Source organism: Zootoca vivipara, chromosome 13 (genome assembly GCF_965207765.1).
Source record: "Zootoca vivipara chromosome 13, rZooViv2.hap1.1, whole genome shotgun sequence".
NCBI lineage: Eukaryota > Metazoa > Chordata > Lepidosauria > Squamata > Lacertidae > Zootoca > Zootoca vivipara.
Genome location: NC_142596.1, coordinates 47,313,192 through 47,336,261, shown reverse-complemented (window position 1 = coordinate 47,336,261; position 23,070 = coordinate 47,313,192). Strand labels below are relative to the sequence as shown.

Below are 23,070 nucleotides of genomic sequence, written 5' to 3'. Positions count from 1 at the left end.
AGGTCCTTTCCCCCAATAGAATGCATGTTATTCCACCCACACTAATACAGTATAGGCATTATTATCCACACTTTTCGCTAAGATGTACCTTTTTGTACACATTATTTGGCTGGAGAACTGCAGCACAAAATTCGGAGAAGTGCAAATTTGCATGCAAAGTGAAAACTGAGCTAGGCTCACATTAAAATCTGAACGGAGCTGGAATTTCTCCCACCCCGAATTATAACACTGGCGTCTGGTTCTTTCCCTTCCTTTCCCTTCCTCCGATCAGATTGTCACCATGCCAGAATACCTCCAGAAGCGCTTTGGCGGGGAGAGAATCCGGATATACCTTTCATCCCTGTCTCTCCTGCTTTCCATCTTCACCAAGATATCGGTGAGTGGCTGCTAGCCAGTGAAATAATGCCTCTCAAATACGGCGGAGTGGGAGATGGGGGCAAAAATATAAATAAAACCAATAAATGAAGTAGACAACTGTTCTGGGATGTTTAAAGCTCTCTGCCCCGCCCAGCCCCCAAAGCAGATGCCAATTACCTGATGCAAAATTGGGGACTGAGCAATAACTTCCTCTACTTAGCAAATCCGTACAGATCTGCTGAGGAAGTGGGGGGAGGGTATGTGGAATGTGGGGGGTGGCCACCCCTGGCTTGCGACCCCCCCAAAGTTTGTTCAAGGGTCGTTGCGGCCCCTGGGGTAAAAAAAGAGATTAGACCTCCTGTGATTTTAAATGGCTTGGTAGCCCTGTCGGTAAAGCATGATACTCTTAACCTCAGGGTTGTGAGTTCAAGGCCCATCTTGGGCAAAAGATTCCTGCATTGCAGGGGGCTGGACTAGAGGGCCTTTGTGGGCCCTTCAAACTCTGTGATGCTGCAGCTAAAAAAGCCAGTGCATTTCTGGGCTGCATCAATAGGAGTATAGCATCTAGATCAAGGGAAGTAATAGTACAGTACCACTGTATTCCGCTCTGGTCAGACCTCACCTGGAATACTGTGTCCAGTTCTGGGCACCACAGTTCAAGAAGGATACTGACAAGCTGGAACGTGTTCAGAGGAGGGCAACCAAAATGGTCAAAGGTCTTATGAGGAACGGCTTAGGGAGCTGGGCATGTTTAGCCTGGAGAAGAGAAGGTTAAGGGGTGATATGATATCCATGTTCAAATATATAAAAGGATGTCATATAGAAGAGGGTGAAAGGTTGTTTTCTGCTGCTCCAGAGAAGCAGACACGGAACAATGGATTCAAACTACAAAAAAGAAGATTCCACCTAAACATTAGGAAGAACTTCCTGACAGTAAGAGCTGTTCAACAGTGGAATTTGCTGCCAAGGAGTGTGGTGGAGTCTCCTTCTTTGGAGGTCTTTAAGCGGAGGCTTGACAGGCATCTGTCAGGAATGCTTTGAAGGCGTTTCCTGCTTGGCAGGGGGTTGACTGGATGGCCCTTGTGGTCTCTTCCAACTCTATGATTCTATATTTAACTGATTACTGTTTTCTGAAGAAGTTATCTGAATAATAATAATAATAATAATAATAATAATTTATTATTATTTGTTCCCCAGCCACTCTGGGCGGCTTCCAACAAAGATTAAAAATACATTAAAATGTCACACATTAAAAACTTCCCTAAACAGGGCTGAAGAAGTGTGCATGTACACGAAAGCTTATACCCAGAACAAACTTAGTTGGTTTCTAAGGTGCTACTGGACAATATATATATATATTGACTGCGTCAGACCAACACAGCTACCTACCTGAATCTGATGATTGTTTTGGAACGCTGCTTTTGGAATAGCGCCTTTTTAGAAAGCAGGCTAGGAAGGATATTTGGCGGTTCGAATCCCTGTGACGGGGTGAGCTCCCGTTGCTTGGTCCCAGCTACTGCCAACCTAGCAGTTCAAAAGCACGTCAAAATGCAAGTAGATAAATAGGAACCGCTACAGCGGGAAGGTAAACGGCGTTTCCATGTGCTGCTCTGGTTTGCCAGAAGCAGCTTTGTCATGCTGGCCACATGACCTGGAAGCTGTACGCCGGCTCCCTCGGCCAATAATGCGAGATGAGCGCGCAACCCCAGAGTCAGTCACGACTGGACCTAATGGTCAGGGGTCCCTTTACCTTTACCTTAGAAAGCAGGCTAGAAAACTTAGACTAAAAATAAATAAATAAATAAATAAATAAATAAATAAATAAATAAATAAACATGGATCCGAGGCTTGACCCCAGGTGTCCATATTGCAAGGTAGAGAAATGACCTCTGCCTGTGACCTTCACCAATGGGTCACTGGGGCCTAATCTGACCTACCTACGGTATTGCAGATGATGGTTCAGGTGAAATACAGCTCTCTCGTCAGCAGGAGGCGCTGTTGGTCAAGTTGCTGTCCCGACCCAGAGCTTCCTATTGCCTCCTGTTTTCTTTTGCTGAATATTATTCTGCCTCCGTCTGTTTGACATCGGCACACCCTTGCTTGTTTTCCAGAAAAGCCTTTGGGGAACAGATCTGTGCTCCAGGAGGAGGCTTAAATATATGAAGCAAGATCCAGCCAAAATTAAGCCCTTTTGCATCCCACTGAGTTAAAAGTTCAAGTGCACACTTAACTTTCCTTGTCAAAACGATGTGAGAATTAAAAGAGCTTAATGTTTCTTTATGGGCCAATTTTAAAAGCAATAAACTTCAGCTGAGTCATGCCCATAACACTGTTATGGGGACAATTATTGTCGGAATAAGTATATAATATAATGAATGACCTTATTATCTTGTATAATATGGTACAAGGAGGGGAGGTCGATTAATGGCTACTACACATGATGGCTTTTTAGACTGAACCTCCAGCATCAGATGCAGACTACCTCTGAATCCCACTTCCTAGATTCGACTCAGACCAACACGGCTACCTACCTGTAACTTCCTAGATTGAGTGAGGAATGAGATTCAGCCCGTGGACTTAGATCCTTATCTCCTCTCCCACTCCCAAAGGGCCAGCTTTGAAAGCTGGTTAGGGCTGTTCACCTGCCAGTCACATGACATTACAGCAATGTCAGGTGATCCGTTTCCCTTTGCCTGTGCGGTGCAAAATCTGATCGCACTGTGCTTTGCAAGCACTGATGATCAGCTGGTTGTCGGCAGGGCTTGGGAAGTGGCAGGGCTTTCCAAGTGTCGACGAACAGCTGATTGAAAACACTTCCTTGCGGCCAGCTTAATGGTGTAGAGAGGAAATTTGGGGGTTTCTTGCACCAAACTGGGGAGAAGAATTTACGGTGTAAGAAGGTCGCAGCAAGCAGGTATAATTAATTAGTTGTAAAGTGGCCAAGCCTCTTGATCACACTGCATCTAATAAGGTACTTCCTGGGAGGAAGTGTTTAATTGGGAAAAGGAAGGCTAATTAGATTACTGAGAAGGTCTGAATGGAGAACCAGGTTCTCAACAACCAGCTTGTTCCCTAAGGGGACACAATGCCCACTCCGAGGACTGAATCGTCCTTGTCTGGTAATAGCATTTGTCACCTCTGCGTAGCTCTTGCGCATATCTAAGCTAAAAGCCCGAATGGCTTTAATAATAATAATAATAATAATAATAATAATAATAATAATGTCTCTGCATTCCTCAATCCTGGCTCCAGGCCAAATTGGCAAAGCAGTGTAAAAGGTTGTGACCAGATGAATCCTTGTTTATTTATTATTAGGCTTCTTACTCTTGTTACCTAAAGGTCTCCAAGCAATTTATATTTAAAAGCACAAATGTAAATACAGGATGCATTTTTTAAAAATAACAATTTAAAACATTAACATCATCCATCACGGGTTACAGGGTTCCCCAAACTTGGGTCTCTAGCTGTTTTTAGACTACAACTCCCATCATCCTGCGGGTATAAGGCTGTATACAAATTTAATAAATAATAATAATAAACCTTAGCTAGCAGGATCAGAGGTTAGGGATGATAGTCCAAAAACAGCTGGAGTTTGGGAAACCTTGGATTAGGAATAGGAGAGGAATGGAAGGAGTTCCCTGCTCTCTAAACCAGGGGTTGCTAACCTGTAGCCTTCAGGCATTGCTGGATTCCAGCTCACATCATCCCTGACCATTGGCCATGTTGGCTGGGGCTGATGGAGTCCAATAACACCTGGAGGACCACATCCCTACCTTAGGCCTATGTACATTCTTCAGATCTTCTGTTGAGTTCAGCACGTATTGGCTAGCGCTGTGATGTCACCACTGTTGATTCTGGGATCACTTTTGCCATTTTCTCCTTTTCTTACAGTTTGCGGGGATAATTTTAAATATATACCAAGGTTAAACGGATAAACCACTTTTTTATTATTATTAAGGAGAGCGATGAGGGAGTTCACTGAAAGGGTAAGACTGATGGCTGAAGTAGTGTGGTGTAGTGGTTAGACTGCTGCACTAGGACCTGGGAGACCAGGATTGAAAATCCCACTTGGCCATGAAGCTCACTGGGTGACCTTGCACCAGTCACTCACTCTCTGCCTAACCTACCTCGCAGGGCTGGTGTGAGGATTAAATGAGGAAGATGAGAGCCATGTACGCTGCCTTGAGCTCTTTCAAGAAGAAGGTGAGGTATAAATGCAATATTTTTTTTATTAAAAAACAACAACCATGACATAGGATCCGGCTGTATGTGTGCCTGCCATGCAACTCATGGCAACAGGAAAAAGCCGGGCCTTCATGGCAGTCGAAGAATCCCTGTGACTTCTCTTTTTTGCGCTACAACTCCCTTCATCCCCAAATTCTGGTGGGCTATTATTATTATTATTACACTTATATAACATCGTTATCTTCCAATGATCTCAAGGTGGTGTACATGGTTCTCCTCCGCATTTCATCCTCACAACAACCCTATGAGGTAGGCCACACTAAGTGATGGCGACTGCCCCAAGGTTACCCAGTGAGCTTCATGGCTGAGTGGGGATTCGAACCCAGGTCCTAGTCGCAGCACTCTAACCATTAAGCCACACTGGTTCTTTTGTGAGAGGTGTGGCTTGGAGGGGAAGTGATTAAGGAGGAAGTGGAGCCTGGGAAGAAATATAAGTGCAAAGTGGAGAGGCTTGGGGGGGGGGTTATATTTGCCCCCTGGCCCTGAGCTTCCATGCCCCTGTTTAATGTCCGAAGCAACAGATTTAAAAAATAAGGAAGCCCTAAACTATCCACCTTCATCCCTTTGCTGCTGTAGATTCTTGCAAAGCACATTCAAATGTCTGTTGTCATCTTGGGCTCCCCCGTCACACCTAGGTGTGACTTCCAGACTCCCGTCCATTGTTATCCCCACGCCCCTCGTTGGCCCTGCCTGGGATCTTTCTCGCTTCCCCAAAAGGACATACCGTCTTGTGGCCGCCTTGCAAAGGCTGGTCCCTATTCTTTAACTGCATTGCAACAGCACTCTGAGTCACTCCCTATTCAACCACAGAGTGACTGGTCCGGTCCGGGAGATTAAGCGAGCATCAAACCCCGTTCACGGGAGATTTGGATAATCTTTGTTGACAGCGAGTTATTGAGGTGAATGTCTGCAGACACGCGGGATGGTGTGAAGAGGTGGGGCAATTTATTCAGGCCAGGTATTTTGCTGACGGTAAGCACCTTCAGAGGTCAGGTGCTTGGGAGGCAGCTGGGATAAATGGACCCAAGTCAACAGGAGAGGCTTTTCCAAGCATGGAGACGGTCAGGGTTAATAGAGGGGGCGAGATGTTCCTTTGGGTATCCTGGTCCCTATACAGCAGGGACCAGTTTTTAAATGCCTCATTGATAGGGTTGTCAGGTTGGGAGCTTCCCAGATCGAGAGCATACCCTCCAACATTTCTCCGATGAAAATAGAGACATCCTGTTCAATAATAATAATAATAATAATAATAATAATAATAATAATAATAATAATATTTATACCCTGCCTATATGACTGGGTTGCCCCAGCCACTCTGGGCAGCTTCCGACATATATAAAAACACAACAAACTATTAAACATTAAAAAACCCTTCCCTATACAGGGCTGCCTTCAAATGTTGTACAGCAGTGGTCCTCAACCTTGGGCCTCCAGATGTTTCGAGACTTTGTTGTTTAGTCGTTTAGTCGTGTCCGACTCTTTGTGACCCCATGGACCATAGCACGCCAGGCACTCCTGTCTTGCACTGCCTCCCGCAGTTTGGTCAAACTCATGTTCGAGACTACAATTCCCATAATCCCTGACCACTGGTCCTGCTAGCTAGGGATCATGGGAGTTGTAGGCCAAAAACATCTGGAGGCCCAAGGTTGAGGACCACTGTTGTACAGTATAGTTATTTATCTCCTTGGCTCAGGGGTCGCATAACTCCATACCTCCAAGATTTATCCGATGTAAATAGGGATGTCCTAAGGGAAAGCAGGACGTTCTGGGATCAAATCAGAAACTGGGACGGCTTCTGTAAATCTGGGATTGTCCCTGGAAAATAAGGACATTTGAAGGGTCTGAGGTTTCAGGGCCCAGTCCTGAGACCTAGGAAAACACCCGCAGGTGTCATGGGGCAGGTGTCATGGGGTCCTGCCATGGGGCAGGAGACAGGGGCTGACCCAAGGATTAACCAAGTGAGCTTCATGGCTGAATAGGAATTTGAACCCTGGTCTCCCTCCCAGGCCCTATTCCAACACCACTCCACCTCGCTTACAGAGAGGCAGAGCTGCAAAGTTTTTCCTATTATCCCGACAGACGGGAAATTGGAACACTGCATGCTTTGATTTAAAAGTCTTCCTTTTGAGCAGTTCAAAGATAATTTTCCTGGAAAGGATGGGTAAAAAACTCCCCCCACCTTGCCCCACCTTAGAAGTCTCGCTTCTGTTGCCAGCCCCAGATAAGTGTAAGGTTTTTTACTGACTAATGCAAGGGACTGGCCTGGCGTTCCTCCTCCTAGGAGCTGTTGAGACGGACTTCAAAGGCTTTTTATAGCCGCTGCTGTTTTTCTTTTATGAATGGGCCAGGCCTGCTTCTCCTTCTCTCCCTAGATTTACTTTTGAAACGAGGCTGTTGTTGTGCTGAGAAGCCACCTTAACAAGCACCCTCCCCTGCCCATCCTTGCTGGAGGGACCGTGTTTTGGTATTCCAAGAAGAGGAATGATGATGGTTTATTTAATGGGATGCAGATGGCTGCCAACACCTTAAAGAGAACACCCTCCGCCCTCTCTAAGTAATTATGAAACCTTAACAGGCTTTCACCTGCCATTGCAGCTTGCCAAATTCGACTCTTGTCAAGCTGGGGGGAAATGAGAGGGATGTGTCTCAGGGAATAGAGACCCCCCTGGTGTTCCAGAGATTGAGGGACTCCAACTCCCATCAGGCACGGCGAGCATGCCCAATGGCCTGGGACGATGGGAGTTGTAGTCTAGCAACACAGATTAACAGATTAGACTACTGGGCCAAAGCAAACAAGATGAATTTTAACAAGGAGAAATGTAAAGTACTACACTTGGGCAAATAAAAAATAAAAAATTGAAAGGCACAAATACAGGATGGGGGACACCTGGCTTGAGAGCAGTACATGTGAAAAGGATCTAGGAGACTTGGTAGACCACAAACTTGACATGAGTCAATAGTGTGATGCAGCAGCTAAAAAAGCCAATGCAATTCTGGGCTGCATCAATAGGAGTATAGCATCTAGATCAAGGGAAGTAATAGTACCACTGTATTCTGCTCTGGTCAGACCTCACCTGGAGTACTGTGTCCAGTTCTGGGCACCACAGTTCAGGGAGAAAGGTTGCTTTCTGCTGCTCCAGAGAAGCGGACACGGAGCAATAGATTCAAACTACAAGAAAGAAGATTCCACCTAAACATTAGGAAGAACTTCCTGACAGTAAGAGCTGTTCGGCAGTGGAATTTGCTGCCAAGGAGTGTGGTGGAGTCTCCTTCTTTGGAGGTCTTTAAGCAGAGGCTTGACAGCCATCTGTCAAGAATGCTTTTAATGGTGTTTCCTGCTTGGCAGGGGGTTGGACTGGATGGCCCTTGTGGTCTCTTCCAACTCTATGATTCTATGATTCTATGAACACCTGGAGGTCGGCCTGAGGGAGCTGGGCTTCCGACAAAGCAGGAGAGATGGGACTTCTGCTTCACATCTCTCCCGCCGAGGCAGCCTGCTGAAATGGCATGGTAACCCTTTCTCTGAATAACAGTTGTTTGTGGGAGGGGGGGAAGTGACAGAGGAAGGTTGCTGTCCCCCCTCTGCCTCATCTGTGGATCGCCTGGAAGGATCTGGCTCCTGCCCCACCCCTGGACCTTTGGTCTAATCCAGCTGTTGTTTTCTGAGATGAAGCAATGGCTCTTTCATAACTGCAACACTGGCAAGCATGCTGTTATAGGCTGTTGGAGAGGGTCACATGACCCCTGACCAGTTGTGACCGACTCTGGGGTTGCGGCGCTCATCTCGCGTTATTGGCCAAGGGAGCCGGCGTACAGCTTCCAGGTCATGTGGCCAGCATGACAAAGCCACTTCTGGCGAACCAGAGCAGTGCATGGGAACGCCGTTTACCTTCCCGCCGGAGCGGTACCTATTTATCTACTTGCACTTTGACATGCTTTCAAACTGCTAGGTTGGCAGGAGCTGGGACCGAGCAACAGGAGCTCACCCCGTCACGGGGATTCAAACCACTGACCTTCTGATCGGCAAGCCCTAGGCTCTGTGGTTTAACCCACAGCGCCACCCGCGTCCGGTCACATGACTTGCTCACATGACTTGTTCTGGCCAATACAGAGGCTTTCTCGCCGGCCTCCCTGCAGCTGCCTCCTTTGGTCACTTGGTGTCTGGCTCACAGCGGCCCTTAAACCCAGGGCTGAAGCAGAGCTAGACTCTGGCGCCACCGCAGACCTCTGGCCGGAAGGGGGAACTGCAGGGTCACATACCTCTCGGACAGCAGCTGCTTATGGGATCAGGCTTGGTTCTGTTCCTCGGTAAATATGTTCAGAACAGGTTTGCTCCCTGACTTAAGCAGGAAGGCTCCTCTGCAGCTGCTGTTCAAGGCTGCAGGACTTCTTGGCCTGCCGCTTTCCTCCCTGTGATGGCCATGTGGAACTGGTGCTGCCTTTAAATGTCGGATCCGTTCGCAGCTTCCCAAGGCAAGAGGCTCAAGTAGGTCACACCTTTGTCAGCCTGCTGGGCTTCAGCCCCAGGGCATTGCCATGCCGAGAAGGGGTGAGGTGCGTGCTGTGCTTGGGTTATGCCAAAGCAGCCTGTAATCCTACAAAGAATGTAAAGTCTCACCCCGTCCCGCTGCCTCTGGTGTTGTCCAGGTGTGTGAACCGAGAACAGGAACTGAGCTTTGTAAGCAACAGCACTACTGGGATGGCACAAGCTCCGAGATGGCATGAAGGAGGCTCCGAGATCTGCACTCGTTGCCGATTTGCTACCAGGCCACGTTCAAAGGGTTGCTATTATAATAGAAAGTCCTTAGCAACTTGGCACAGGTTTACCTGCGAGTTTGCCTTGCCCCAAATATACCCACATGGCTGCTTTGATGAGTGAAACTGGCCCTGTTACTAGTGCCCCATAATACCCTTTCCTCATTGATCATTAGCCGCCTCTGCTGTGCTCTTTTCGGCGCCTACTAAAACATTTTTCTTTAGACAAGCCTATGCATACAGTTAGAAAGCTGGCGTGCTTTTCCATCTGTTTTTAGTTCATTGCTGATTTTGTTTTGATTTAATGAGTTGTAGTTGACAGAACTACAATTCCCAGAGTGCAATTGATCCCTATTCGCAGGGAACTCTGGGAATTATAGTTCCGGGAGGGGAATAGGAGCCTGCAAATAACTCCCAGCACCCTCAATGAACTAAAGCTCCCAGAATGCTTTGGGGGAAGCCACGGCTGTTTAAAGTGGTGTTGTAGTTCAAACATATGGCGTGAATGGGGCCGCGATACATTTCTGAATACCAGTTGAAAGCGATTGGATGTGAAGAGAGGTCTGTTGCAGTAATTCTCTGCTTGCAGCCTATCAGCAGGCCCGGCTCTAGGTGTAGTCCCGGTGGTGCAGGGCGCCAGGGCGCCGGGTCGGCGGGGGGGGGGGGTGTTGCGTGGCAAAGCTGCGCGGAAGCCATGCTGCGCGCTGTGAGGGCGGGGGCGCCGGAGCGATCTCCGCCCCCGACCTGCTTGAGACGGCCCTGCCTATCAGCATCAGACAAGGAATCTCATACAAGCCATTAATCTGATCCAGTAAGACTCTCTTATTCTGCAGCCCCTGAGGAATGTGTCTAAGCCATGAAAACTGGCGACTTTAATGGTTTGGACAAGGCTTCCCCAAAGGGCAGCAGCAGTGACAAAATAAAGTACAGTCAGTTGGTAGAACATGAGATCTCAGTGTTGTGGGATCGAGCCCCATGTTGTGCGAAAGATTCCTGTATTGTAGGGGGTTGGACTATTTTTTTTAAAAATGTTTTTTATTCATTTCAGTCATTAAAAAACATACATATATTTACATACATATATTTAAGACAAAAAAAAAGACACCAAAGATACAATATATCATTTGTTTTACATCTCAGCAATCAAAAAATAGGGAGATACGGAAAAGGAAAAAGAAAAAAGGAAGAGGAAAGAATAAGAGAAAAAAAGAGAAAAGTTTACAAAAATTACAAACAATACATAAAATACCAACAACTTCCAATCATCTCTCTGTAGCTAGTACTATTCGTCTTCATCATCCGCAAAATAATTTTTTGTTGTTGTCTATCTCTTAACCCTTCACCTTGGTTCGGTTTTGTCTGCTTTGAGTGTGTAGGGGGTTGGACTAGATGACCCTTGTGGTCCTTTCTAACTCTACAATTCTATTCATCATCATCATCATCATCATCATCATCATTTATTACTTATACCCTGCCCATCTGGTTGGGCCTCCCCAGCCACTCTGGGTGGCTTCCAGCAGAACATTCACAATAAAACATCAAACATTAAAATCTTTCCTAAGCAGGGCTGCCTTCAGATGTCTTCTAAAAGTCAGAGAGTTGTTTATTTCCTTGACATCTGGTAGGAGGGCGTTCCACAGGACGGGTGCCACCACCGAGAAGACCCTCTGCCTGGTTCCCTGTAACCTCACTTCCCGTAGTGAGGGAACCACCAGAAGGCCCTTGGAGCTGGACCTCAGTGTCTGGGCTGGATGATGAGGGTGAAGATGCTCCTTCATGTATACTGGGCCGAGGCCGTTCAGATAATTGGCCAGGGACAGATGTCAAAGGAATTTGGAACCGCTGGAACGTAGGAGGAAAAATAACAGAGCAAAGCTTTTGTGGTTTTTAGCCGGCCCGGGAAAACAGCACAGCATTAACATTTCTGGGTGACCTAATGCTGGCGTGATGTGACTTGGAAAAGGCTGCTGTGTTTGAGGGTGAAGACTCGTGAGGAGAGAGAAGGGAGGGCCCCGGATGACTTGTTTGATGCCTCCCAAGTTGCCGCAGGAGAGGGCGTGGGGCAGGGCAAGCTCCGGCGGGGAGAGGGAACAGGTTGTAGATCCATTTGCGTTGCTTCCTTGCCCTGATTGAAACGAGATCAGACAGAGCATGAAACAAGGGCGCCTAGGTGGTTTGGGGCCCTTGCGCCGCCTCAGAGAGGGCAGGCGCCAGCGAGAAGAATCACTGGGTATCCGTGTCAAGGACTCCCCACTTCTGAAAGTGGTCCACAGCTGGTCTTGTTCCTTGCTGTTGCTTCTTCCTCGCCTGCCCTCTCTGAGCAAGGGGGACGGAGCTGCTCCTTCCACTTGCCATGCGCTCTCCCTCTGGGTGGGTGTACGGATCGAGCCCGGGGGGGGGGGGAGAGTGAGGGAAGGGGTAGCTGTGTCCCTTTAGGCCATATTGACTGAGGACACATTTATACCTGATATTTAAAGCACTTTGATACCACTTTAAGCAGCTGCAACTTTCCCCAAAGAATTCTGGGAGCTGTAGTTGCACCATAACTCCCCACACAGAGCAACAATTCCCAGAGTGTCTAACACAATCAATCCCTATTCCCAGGGAACTCTGGGAATCAAAGCCTTTTGAGGGGAATAGAAGGGCCTTCTAGCAACTCTCAGCAGCCCAGTTTCTTTCAGTTTCCCACTTTTCCCAATCTTAAATTCATTTCTTCGCATTTCTGCAGCAATTTACAACTTTCGTCATTTGAAAAAAAATCCTCATGGAAATTCACCAGCATTTTAGTTTGAATTTTTCCTACATTTTTTTGCACACAGCATTTACTAATGTCCATATGATTGTAGGCAATTTTTGCCAATACAGTGCATTTTTGTATGTTGTTTCCACTCACGGTCTTCCTCCAAAACCTCTGTATTTGTATTAACATTAGCCAGAGAACTAGATTGCAAAATTCAGATATGTGCAAATTTTGAAGGAAAGATGGGTTTCAGTTTACATATTGTTTTGGAAACTGTAGATTTGATAGGTTTCCCTTTCGGTGTGAACTGAACCAAGTTTCTCCCCCACTCTCAGGTGGGAGCCCCCTGGCTGTTCTGAGTGACTCTCCAGCAGAGGGAAATAGCCAGGAGACCAGAGTTGTGTCTGTTTGTGTGCTCCATGGCCTGCCATTCACCTCCTTAACTAGCCTGCTGCCTCAGATGCAGTGGAGGACCGGTCAGAACAAAAGTTTTTTAAATACTGCACAGCACAGAGAAAGCAGAGAGAGAGAAAAAAATGGTTTCCCCCTCTCTCCCAAAATCAATGAAGCTGAATGCTGGAAGATTTGGGACAGGCTTTAAAAAAACACTTTTTCATGCAGCACATCGTTGAACTGTGGAACTCCCTTCCACAGGAGGCAGAGATGTACACCAACTGGGATAGTTTAAAGGCGGACTGGGGAAATTCTTGGAGGATAACACTATCAATGACAAGCCACAATGGCTATGCTGTGCCACTGGAGGGGAGAGTTGCCCTTGTGTTCAGATCCTGCTTGCAGGCTTCCCATGGGCATCTGGTTGGCTAGTCTGAGAACAGGATGCTGGACTGGATGGGCCACTGGCCTGATCCAACAGGCTGTTCTTCTGTCCTTATGTTAAATAAGATTCAGCTGCCAGTAAGCGGAGACAACTGTACCCGAGTGGCAGTGATGGTTGGCATCAGGCAGCAAAGCATTCTGGATTGGCTCTGCTCAAAATCGGAATGTTTTCAAAAAATCGCTGGCAGCGTGAACAGAGTGCTGTCTTGACCGGAGCCAAGATCCTGTTCAGCTGCTTGGTGTCAGTCTCTAACCTAATTTCCAGGGGAAAAAAAAGTGAATCTTCTGTATTGCCCCTTTGATTTCGCTCAGGACTTTGCAGTCTATCTGCTCCTCCAGCAAAGCGAGCTCGTTCCTTTCTGACTTCCCTTTTGCAACCCACCAGATATTGACCAACAAGTGCACACACACACACCAGGGTGGCGTCTTGATAGCTGCCGCCAGATTTATGGATCATCCTTCTCTTGGAAGAGGGAGTTGAATCATACAGATTGGAGTGAGATGCTCAGACAGGGAATAGGGTATGGAGCCAGAGTTACAGAAGAACCTCCAGCTGCCCTTGTGCAAGGCAACCCAGGTTGGAAGCAATTTTTTTTAAAAAAAGCACTACTTCTAGCACATTTCAAGCATTCCATTTTTTAATCTACTTTATCCTGGCAAACATCCTGCAGGCGAAGGTGTTATCCTCATTTTGCAAACGGAAAGCTGAATATAAGAAGAGCCTGCAGGATCAGGCCAGTGGCCCATCCAGGCCATAGCTGCCAAGTTTCCCCTTTTCTCGCGAGGAAGCCTATTTAGCATAAAGGAATTTCCCTTAAAAAAAGGGAGAACTTGGCAGCTATGATCCAGGCCAGCCTCCTGTTCTCAAAGTGGCCAACCAGAAGCCTGCAAGCAGGATCCGAGCACAGGAGCCCTCTCCCCTCCTGCGGTTTCCAACAACTGGTATTCAGAAGCATTTCAGAAGCCATTGTGCCCCTAAAGATCCAGGTGTGCAGCCTGGAAGTCATTTTGGACTCATACCTGTCCATGGAGGCATAGATCCAGGGCAGCTGTCAACCAGCTCTGTCTGGTACACTGGCTTAAGACCCTTCCTGCCCACAGACTGTCTCGCCAGAGTGGTGCATGCTCTAGTTACCTCCCACTTGGACTACTGCCATGTGCTCTACGTGGGGCTACCTTTGAAGGTGGCTCGGAAACTACAACTAATCCAGAATGCTGCAGCCAGACTGGTGACTGGGAGCGGCGCTGAGATCACATAACACCGGTCCTGAAAGACCTTCAGTGTGGTGTAGTGGTTAAGAGCAGTGGACTCGTAATCTGGTGAACCGGGTTCGCGTCTCCGCTCCTCCACATGCAGCTGCTGGGTGACCTTGGGCTAGTCACACTTCTTTGAAGTCTCTCAGTCAAACACTCACCTCACAGAGTGTTTGTTGTGGGGGAGGAAGGGAAAGGAGAATGTTAGCCGCTTTGAGACTCCTTTAGGTAGTGATAAAGCAGAATATCAAATCCAAACTACTACCCTCCTCCTCCTCCTCCATTGGCTCCCAGTACGTTTCTGAGAAATGGAGGCAGTGAGAGATTTTACTTTCTCGGGCTCCTTGATCACTGCAGATGGTGACAGCAGTCACGAAATTAAAAGACGCCTGCTTCTTGGGAGAAAAGCAACGACAAACCTAGACAGCATCTTAAAAAGCAGAGACATCACCTTGCCGACAAAGCTCCGTATAGTTAAAGCTATGGTTTTCCCAGTAGTGATGTATGGAAGTGAGAGCTGGACCACAAAGAAGGCTGATCGCTGAAGAATTGATGCTTTTGAATTATGGTGCTGGAGGAGACTCTTGAGAGTCCCATGGACTGCAAGAAGATCAAACCTATCCATTCTGAAGGAAATCAGCCCTGAGTGCTCACTGGAAGGACAGATCGTGAAGCTGAGGCTCCAATACTTTGGCCACCTCATGAGAAGAGAAGAATCCTTGGAAAAGACCCTGATGTTGGGAATGATTGAGGGCACTAGGAGAAGGGGACGACAGTGGACGAGATGGTTGGACGGTGTTCTCGAAGCTACGAACATGATTTTGACCAAACTGCGGGAGGCAGTGGAAGACAGGAGTGCCTGGCGTGCTATGGTCCATGGGGTCACGAAGAGTCGGACACGACTAAATGACTAAACAACAACAACAACGTTTCTGAGTGCAATTCTGAGTGTTGGTGAGCTGACTGAAGCCCTAAATGGTCTCAGCCCTATATAACTGAAGGAGCATCTCCACCCTCATCATCCAGCCCCGAGGGCCTTCTGGCAGTTCCCTCACTGCAGGAAGTGAGGCTACAGGGAACCAGGCAGAGGGCCTTTCTTGGTAGTGGCACCCACCCTGTGGAACGCCCTCCCATCAGATGTCAACGACATAAAGAACTACACAACTTTCAGAAGACATTTGAAGGCAACCCTGTACAGGGAAGCTTTTAATGTTTGATGCTTCATTACATTTTCATATCTCTTGGAATGGCTGAGGCAACCCAGCCAGATAGGCAGCATATAATTAATAAAATTATTATTAGTAGCAGTATCTAAGCTGGGGGCCATCATTGCCTCCTGGGGCAGCAAGTTCTATAGTTTATGTGACTCGGAGAGAAGCTTGTGAAACACTATCTAGCGAGCTTGCGGTTGTGTAGGACTGGTTGTGGACATACAGTTTATTATACCGGTATTTTTCCGGGAGCCTTTTGGGGGATTCTGCATGCTAACCATGGTGCTAGCCCTCATGAGGAACCTCCGGTTTCTGGAAGGCCTCTCAGTGGTGAACTAAGATACAAGGCACAGTTGACCTGAGCGTGGGGAGGCTCCTGTACCCTCCAGGCTTGTGAGATCCCTCCCAATTTTACCATCTCCTTTTGGCCCACGTGTGTGCTCGACCTCGTGGCCCACCCCTTCTCTGAGGACAGCTGAGGAGTCAACAGAAGCTCTCTTTTTTCTTTGGTAACCAGAGTGTGCAGCTGGCTTTGGAGCCAAGCATGAAAAAGCGACTTGGCAGGCGATTCAAAGGCAGGGCAGGTGCCAAGAGAACAAATCTGTTCAAGTCGAAAGAGTGAAAATGCCGGGCAGCCCCACCTGCCGCCTTCCGCGTTGCTGCCTCCGTCGCTCTGCCTGGAGGGAACAGGAGGCCGGCAATTTTTAAATTTTTTTGCTGAGCTGGCAAAACAACAATAACAGAGAAAGGAATTAGATGAAAACAATCGCCCCACCCCCCTTGCCTGTGTGATTTCGGAGGAGGCAGGTTTTAGGGATTGAGAAGAAGCTCATGAAAATTCAGTGCAATAAGGCTGAAGGAAGCTTATCTGTAGCCATCTGGCTAAATGAAGACCACCTGCTTTGCTGGCTGGTGCCAGAGGCTGGCATGATCAGGCATATGCTGAGAGGGCACAGCCTAGCAGGGCAGTGGCATAGCGCGGCGGCGGCGGCGGGGCTACATGGGTGCAAAATTTCAACATCTGGTGCCGCCTCAATGCAGCTGCATACTTCCGTCTCTGGGCTCCGTTGAAAACGGCTTCTCCATGTGAACCAGGAAGCGACCTCTCCAGACAATGGAACAACTCTTCTCTTCTTTCCTTGTCTCTGCGGCTGTGATCTCCTGGGGGCTGGGGGTGCGGTTAGGCAGTTGAATTCACATGCGTACTCCATCCATTTCCTTCCCACCGGGCACTGGCAACCCATGCTATGCCACTCTAGCAAGGTCCCCACTACTGAAAGCCCCCTGGACCTGCTGCAGTGATGAGGGTGCCTGTGAAGACTAACCTGCCCAGGGCTCCTTCATAATGCGCAGCCATTGTTCTAGTTAAGCTGGTTTGACCCCTGAGCCAATGAGATAAATAACCTTTAGAAGACATCTAATGGAAGGTCTGTATAGGGATGTCCCCTTCCCAATGCTTAATGTTTTATTATGTTTTTATACATGTTGGAAGCCTCCCAGAGTGGCTGGGGCCACCTAGTCAACCTAGTCAGATGGGCAGTGTACAAATATAATAATAATAATAATAATAATAATAATAATAATAATAATAATAATAGAATAGGACGTGCCTATTTTCACCAGAGAAATGTTGGAGGGTATGCACTTCCGTACTAGAAGTAGAGGTCTATCGCACACAAACACCCCAATTATACAATGAGCAGAAGACATGACTCAGCTGGCAGCTTATGAGAAGGTGGTCTTTGCAACCAGCAACGAGGTCTGGGTAACCACTGTTATCTTCTTCAACAGGGTTTGTTCCATCACACCCTTACAACATCTGTGCTACTGACTCCAAACTTTAGGATTGCTGAAATAGATACAGCAACAAAAATCAATCAATTTGACTCAATTCCATGTCAAATTCCAACATATATCAAAGCACATTAAACATTGAAAACCTTCCCCATACAGGGCTGCCTTCAGATGTCTTCGGAAGGTTGTATAGTTATCTCCCTGGCTCAGGGGTATCATAGATTAATACCCTCCAATATTTATTTGATGAAAATAAGGAGGTCCTAAGGAAAAGCAGGAGATTCCTGGATCAAGTCAGAAACCAGAATGGCTTCTTTAAATCCGGGACTGTCCCTTGAAAATAGGGACGCTTGGAGGGCCTGGTGTAAGACGCCTTTAGCTGCCAGTTATATCGCCCCTTGCCTACAAAGGTCCGTATAGTTAAAGCTATGGTTTTCCCAGTAGTGATGTATGGAAGTGAGAGCTGGACCATAAAGAAGGCTGATCGCCGAAGAATTGATGCTTTTGAATTATGGTGCTGGAGGAGACTCTTGAGAGTCCCATGGACTGCAAGAAGATCAAACCTATCCATTCTGAAGGAAATCAGCCCTGTGTGCTCACTGGAAGGACAGATCGTGAAGCTGAGGCTCCAATACTTTGGCCACCTCATGAGAAGAGAAGACTCCCTGGAAAGATGGAGGGCACTAGGAGAAGGGGATGACAGAGGACGAGATGGTTGGACAGTGTTCTCGAAGCTACGAACATGAGTTTGACCAAACTGCGGGAGGCAGTGCAAGACATGAGTGCCTGGCGTGCTATGGTCCATGGGGTCACGAAGAGTCGGACACGACTAAATGACTAAACAACAACATATAGCCCCTCTTTCAAGACCCAAAGAACTTGTGGTGCAATGGGTCAGTGCATCTGGATTTTAACCAGAAGGTTGGTGGTTCGAACCTACCCAGGGTTTCTCGCACCTGCCATGAATCAACAGTTCCTCCGTTTTGTAGGGTGGCCCCTACTTCTAGGATATTGGCTGAAGGGGGTTTGCAAAGGGGCCTGTCACAAGACCCGGTGGTTCTGGCCCACAACAATTGTTGGCGGTCAGTATCGCCTGTACCCTTCCGCGTTTGGAATCCAAAGCTCTGAAACTCCCCCTGGGTTGGGAGACAGAAAGGAGTCTCATTTGGTGAGCTGGTTGGTTTCTCAATGGTTTTCTTTGTGCCTCCCTGCCATTGGGCGTGCCTCTCCTCCTTGCCAAGCCAGATAATGAGACTGTGATGTCGAAAATCTTGCCTGGAATTTCTTGCTGCCTCAAAACTGCCCCTTAAGTCTTGTTGACAAGCAGGCTTGTGTAAGAGTATCAGCCACTGAATACTTGGTCTCAGTCATATCTCCCCACCCTGGACTCCCATCGGACCCCGCCAGCTTCCGCCTCACCAAGCTTTCCTCCAAAACAAGTTTCTAGTTCTCATTGTTCAGGTGGAAACATGGTTTCCTCTTCCCAAATGTGTTGTTGAGATGCTCGAGCTCCAGATTTATACCCCATCTTTCCTAAGAGGAGCTGAAGACGGTGTGCTCTTCTCCTTCTCCCCATTTTATCATCACAACAACTCTGTAAGGTAGGCCAGGTGGAGAGGAGAGTGTTGCTCTTGCGCTCAGGTCCTTTCTTGAGGGTTCTGCACAAATGTCCGGTTGGTCAGATGTTGGGCCAGATGGGGAATTGGTCTGATTCAGCAGGTGTTTCTTAGCAGGCATCGAAATGTGATGAGTCCCCTATCTGGCTGGAAGTTAAAACATGCAACTCCCCCCCCCCCGGCCCCCTGTGATGGGAATAAGATTAATCTGTTGAATTTCTAGCCATCTTCTGGCTTTAAGACCTGGTCTCTGCTTGTGCTACTAGCACAGGGCTGAGACTGCTAGTTGCCACTCAGAAAGGAGCCCTGCAGGATCCGACCAAAATTTACAGTCAAGTTTTGTGTTTTCCACAGTGGGGCAACCAGATGGGAAGTTCTAGGCCCATGGAAGTTCTTGGCTGCGAGCAACACCTTGACAGGGAGAATTCAATAGGGCAGACCTTTGGATCCCTTCCAGTCAGGATTCGGCCTCATCATGGGACTGAAACTGCCTTGGTCGCACTGGTTGATGTTCTCCGGCGGGCTAGGGACAAAGGAGAGAGCTGTTTCCTTGTTCTGCTGGATCTCTCAGCGGCTTTTGACACCATTGACCATAACATCCTTCTGGACCGTCTAGAGGGGTTGGAAGCTGGGGGCACTGTCATACAGTGGTTCCGCTCCTTCCTCCTGGGCCGTGTTCAGAAAGTGGTGGTGGGGGATGAGTGCTCAGACCCCTGGGCTCTCACTTGTGGGGTGCCTCAGGGTTCTGTCCTCTCCCCCATGCTTTTTAACATCGACATGCGGCCGCTGGGAGAGATCATCAGGGGGTTTGGGCTGGGTGTTCATGAGTATGCGGATGATACCCAGCTCTACCTCTCTTTCAAATCAGAACCAGTGAAGGCGGTGAAGGTCCTGTGTGAGTGCCTGGAGGCAGTTGGAGGATGGATGGCGGCTAACAGATTGATGTTGAATCCTGACAAGACAGGAGGCAGGCAGGTGTGGAGGACTCCCTGGTCCCAAATGGGGTAACTGTGCCCCTGAAAGACCAGGTGCGCAGCCTGGGAGTCATTTTGGACTCACAGCTGTCCATGGAGGCACAGGTTAATTCTGTGTCCAGGGCAGCTGTCTATCAGCTCCATCTGGTACGCAGGCTGAGACCCTACCTGCCCGCGGACTGTCTCGCCAGAGTGGTGCATGCTCTGGTTATCTCTCGCTTGGATTACTGCAATGCACTCTATGTGGGGCTACCTTTGAAGGTGACCCGGAAACTACAACTAATCCAGAATGCGGCAGCTAGACTGGTGACTGGGAGCGGCCGCCGAGACCACATAACACCAGTCTTGAAAGACCTACATTGGCTCCCAGTACGTTTCCAAGCGCCATTCAAAGTGTTGGTGCTGACCTTTAAAGCCCTGAACGGCCTCGGTCCAGTATACCTGAAGGAGCGTCTCCACCCCCATCATTCTGCCCGGACACTGAGGTCCAGCACCAAGGGCCTTCTGGCGGTTCCCTCACTGCGAGAAGCAAAGCTACAGGGAACCAGGCAGAGGGCCTTCTCGGTAGTGGCGCCTGCCCTGTGGAACGCCCTCCCATCAGAGGTCAGAGAGATAAACAACTACTTGACATTTAGAAAATACCTAAAGGCAGCCCTGTTTAGGGAAGTTTTTAATCTGTGATATTTGATGTATTTTAATGTTTGTTGGAAGCCACCCAGAGTGGCAGGGGAAGCTCAGCCAGATGGGCAGGGTATAAATAATAAATTACCGTATTATTATTATTATTATTATTATTATTATTATTATTATTATTATTTGCACCTTAATGCCAGGAAAGGTTTCGCCTGCGGATTTCTACCTGACACCCAGCTGTTAAAGGGAACAGGAGTCTCGGTCTGCAGAAAAAGTAGCAACCTAGGCCTTTTGCTTCCCGTGTTCGTAACCCAATATTGAAGGACAGCTGGGAATCTATCAGATGAAGCAGCTTCCTTCACTGTGGGCTGGTGGTACCGAAATCGCTATTAAAATGAATACTTCAGGTGTTAGTTTAAAGCAGGCATCCCCAAACTGCGGCCCTCCAGATGTTTTGGCCTACAACTCCCATGATCCCTAGCTAACAGGACCAGTGGTCAGGGAGGATGGGAATTGTAGTCAAAAACATCTGGAGGGCCGAAGTTTGGGGATGCCTGGTTTAAAGCATGGCAAAGCTCTGAAGCAGCTTTTGCCTGTCCTAGCTGAGAATCCCTCCCTACCCTGCAAAAAACCTGATAGGTTCTCTCTTTCTCCTTGCAGACAGACCTGTATTCAGGAGCCTTATTTGTTCAAGTGTGCCTAGGCTGGAATCTCTATCTTTCCACCGTCCTGATGCTGGTCGTCACTGCCATTTACACCATTGCAGGTTAGATGCACGATGGACCATACCCTCCAACATTTCTCCCATGAAAATAGGGACGCCCCATTCCTTAATGATGATTCTATTATTTATTCCCCACACATCTGACTGGGTTGCCCCAGCCACTCTGGGCGGCTTCCAACATGTGGAAAAACATAACAAAACATTGAACATTTTAAAAAAACCCTTCCCTATACAGGATTGCCCTCAGACGGCTCGGGGGTCTGATAACTCCATGCTCTCCAACATTTCTCCCATTAAAACAGGGACATCGTGGGGAAAAGTGGGGCATTCCGGGATCAAATCAGAAACTGGGACGGCTTCTCTAAATCAGGGGCATCCCTGGAAAATAGGGATACTTGGAGGGTCTGGTGGAACGTGCTTCACACATGAAACATGGTCCCAGGCACCAAGCAAGCTGCGGGCAAAAACTCTGGTTTGGCAAGAACCATCCCTCGCTTCCTTCAGAAAACTTTTCAAAACTTTTCTGGTTCTGCAGGCCCTTGTAACCTGGATCTTCTTTTTCTTAATCCAATCGGTATTTGCTGATATTTATTAATGTTTTTATGGATATTTTGGTTGGTTTTTACATGTCCTATTCCACTTTGCTCTTTTTTTTAAAATGGATGTGCGGATTAGAAGTCTGTAAACAAATAAGCAAACGAACACCTGGAAGGTCGCAGGACTCCCCTCCCTTCCAGCGTCCCCCCCCCATTTCTAGGGCACCACCTGTTTTCTGGTCTCCCCCTTTTGTCTTTTGGGGAGAGCCTTGTGAAAATAGTGTAAAAATGATTTGCGTGCCGTTTTTTCCTAATAAGACACATACAGTGGTGCCTCGCTTAACGAATGCCCTGCTTAACGAAATTTCCGCTTAACGAAAGGTTTTTTCTAGCAGAGGTTGCCTCGCTAGACGAATGCGTTTTACGAAAAATTCGTCTAGCGAATCGCGGTTTCCCATAGGAATGCATTGAAATTCAATTAATGCGTTCCTATGGGCAAAATCAAAAAAATCAATGCATTCCTATGGGATTCGCTAGACGAATTTTTCGTTATAAGAAAAGACCTGTGGAACGAATTAAATTCGTCTAGCGAGGCACCACTGTATTGTATTTTGCACACAATTTCCCCTGATAGAATGCATTTCCCCCCATGTTACACTCATATAAACATTTCCTTAATCTGTGCATTTTGCAGACACCTATTTTTCGCTGCAGTGTAAATTTGAGATGAGTGTGGGTGCCAGGATGCATGTTGTTTTGTGAACTGCAAATTAGGTAAATTTGCACTTATGTGAACCGACCCCAAATTCCCGCCCCCTCCTAGTTCTAAAGGGCTCCCTCTGTTGGAAACATGGGGAGGAAACGGAAGCACCCCAAATGGTGCTGAGCAAAACTCAGCTCTGCAATTCAGATCTGCTCTCCCTGTCTACTGTCCGCAGGTGGGCTGGCGGCTGTCATCTATACAGATACTCTGCAGACTCTTATCATGGTCATTGGAGCCACCATCCTGACAGTAACAGGTAAGGCCTGCCTGTGGGGGCCTGACTCTCCTTATCCCCCTCCCCGCCCAATAAGAGATCATAGGATCTCTTCTGACTTGCACCAGAGTGGTGCACCAAAATACAGGACATTCCGGGATCCAATCAGAAGCCGGGATGGCTTCCGTAGTTCCGGAATGCCCCACTCAAATCAGGATGGTTGAAGGGTTCTGCATCTCCCACTTCCTCCGTTGCCTGTTTTCTAAATTGTAATCTCCCTGGGGCAAGGACTTGTCTTCTGACTCTTCATATATTTACGGCACAGCACTAAATAGACACGGAAAGAGCGAGAGTTTACAGAATGAACACAGCTGCGACTTTCCGCCATTTTTGGAACATTGTAATTTTTATTTTATC

General features: G+C 47.8%; 1 protein-coding gene across 1 annotated transcript in view; it reads left to right on the top strand.

Annotated features, from left to right (window-relative positions):
• The window catches only part of SLC5A10 (solute carrier family 5 member 10), a 107,593-nt gene that overhangs the window by 5,930 nt on the left and 78,593 nt on the right, over positions 1 to 23,070 (top strand). Inside the window, exons 5-7 of the mRNA XM_060282796.2 lie at positions 272 to 376; positions 21,077 to 21,182; positions 22,615 to 22,695. Of these exons, the coding sequence (XP_060138779.2) occupies positions 272 to 376; positions 21,077 to 21,182; positions 22,615 to 22,695 (292 nt within the window). The remainder of the gene's footprint in view (positions 1 to 271; positions 377 to 21,076; positions 21,183 to 22,614; positions 22,696 to 23,070) is intronic.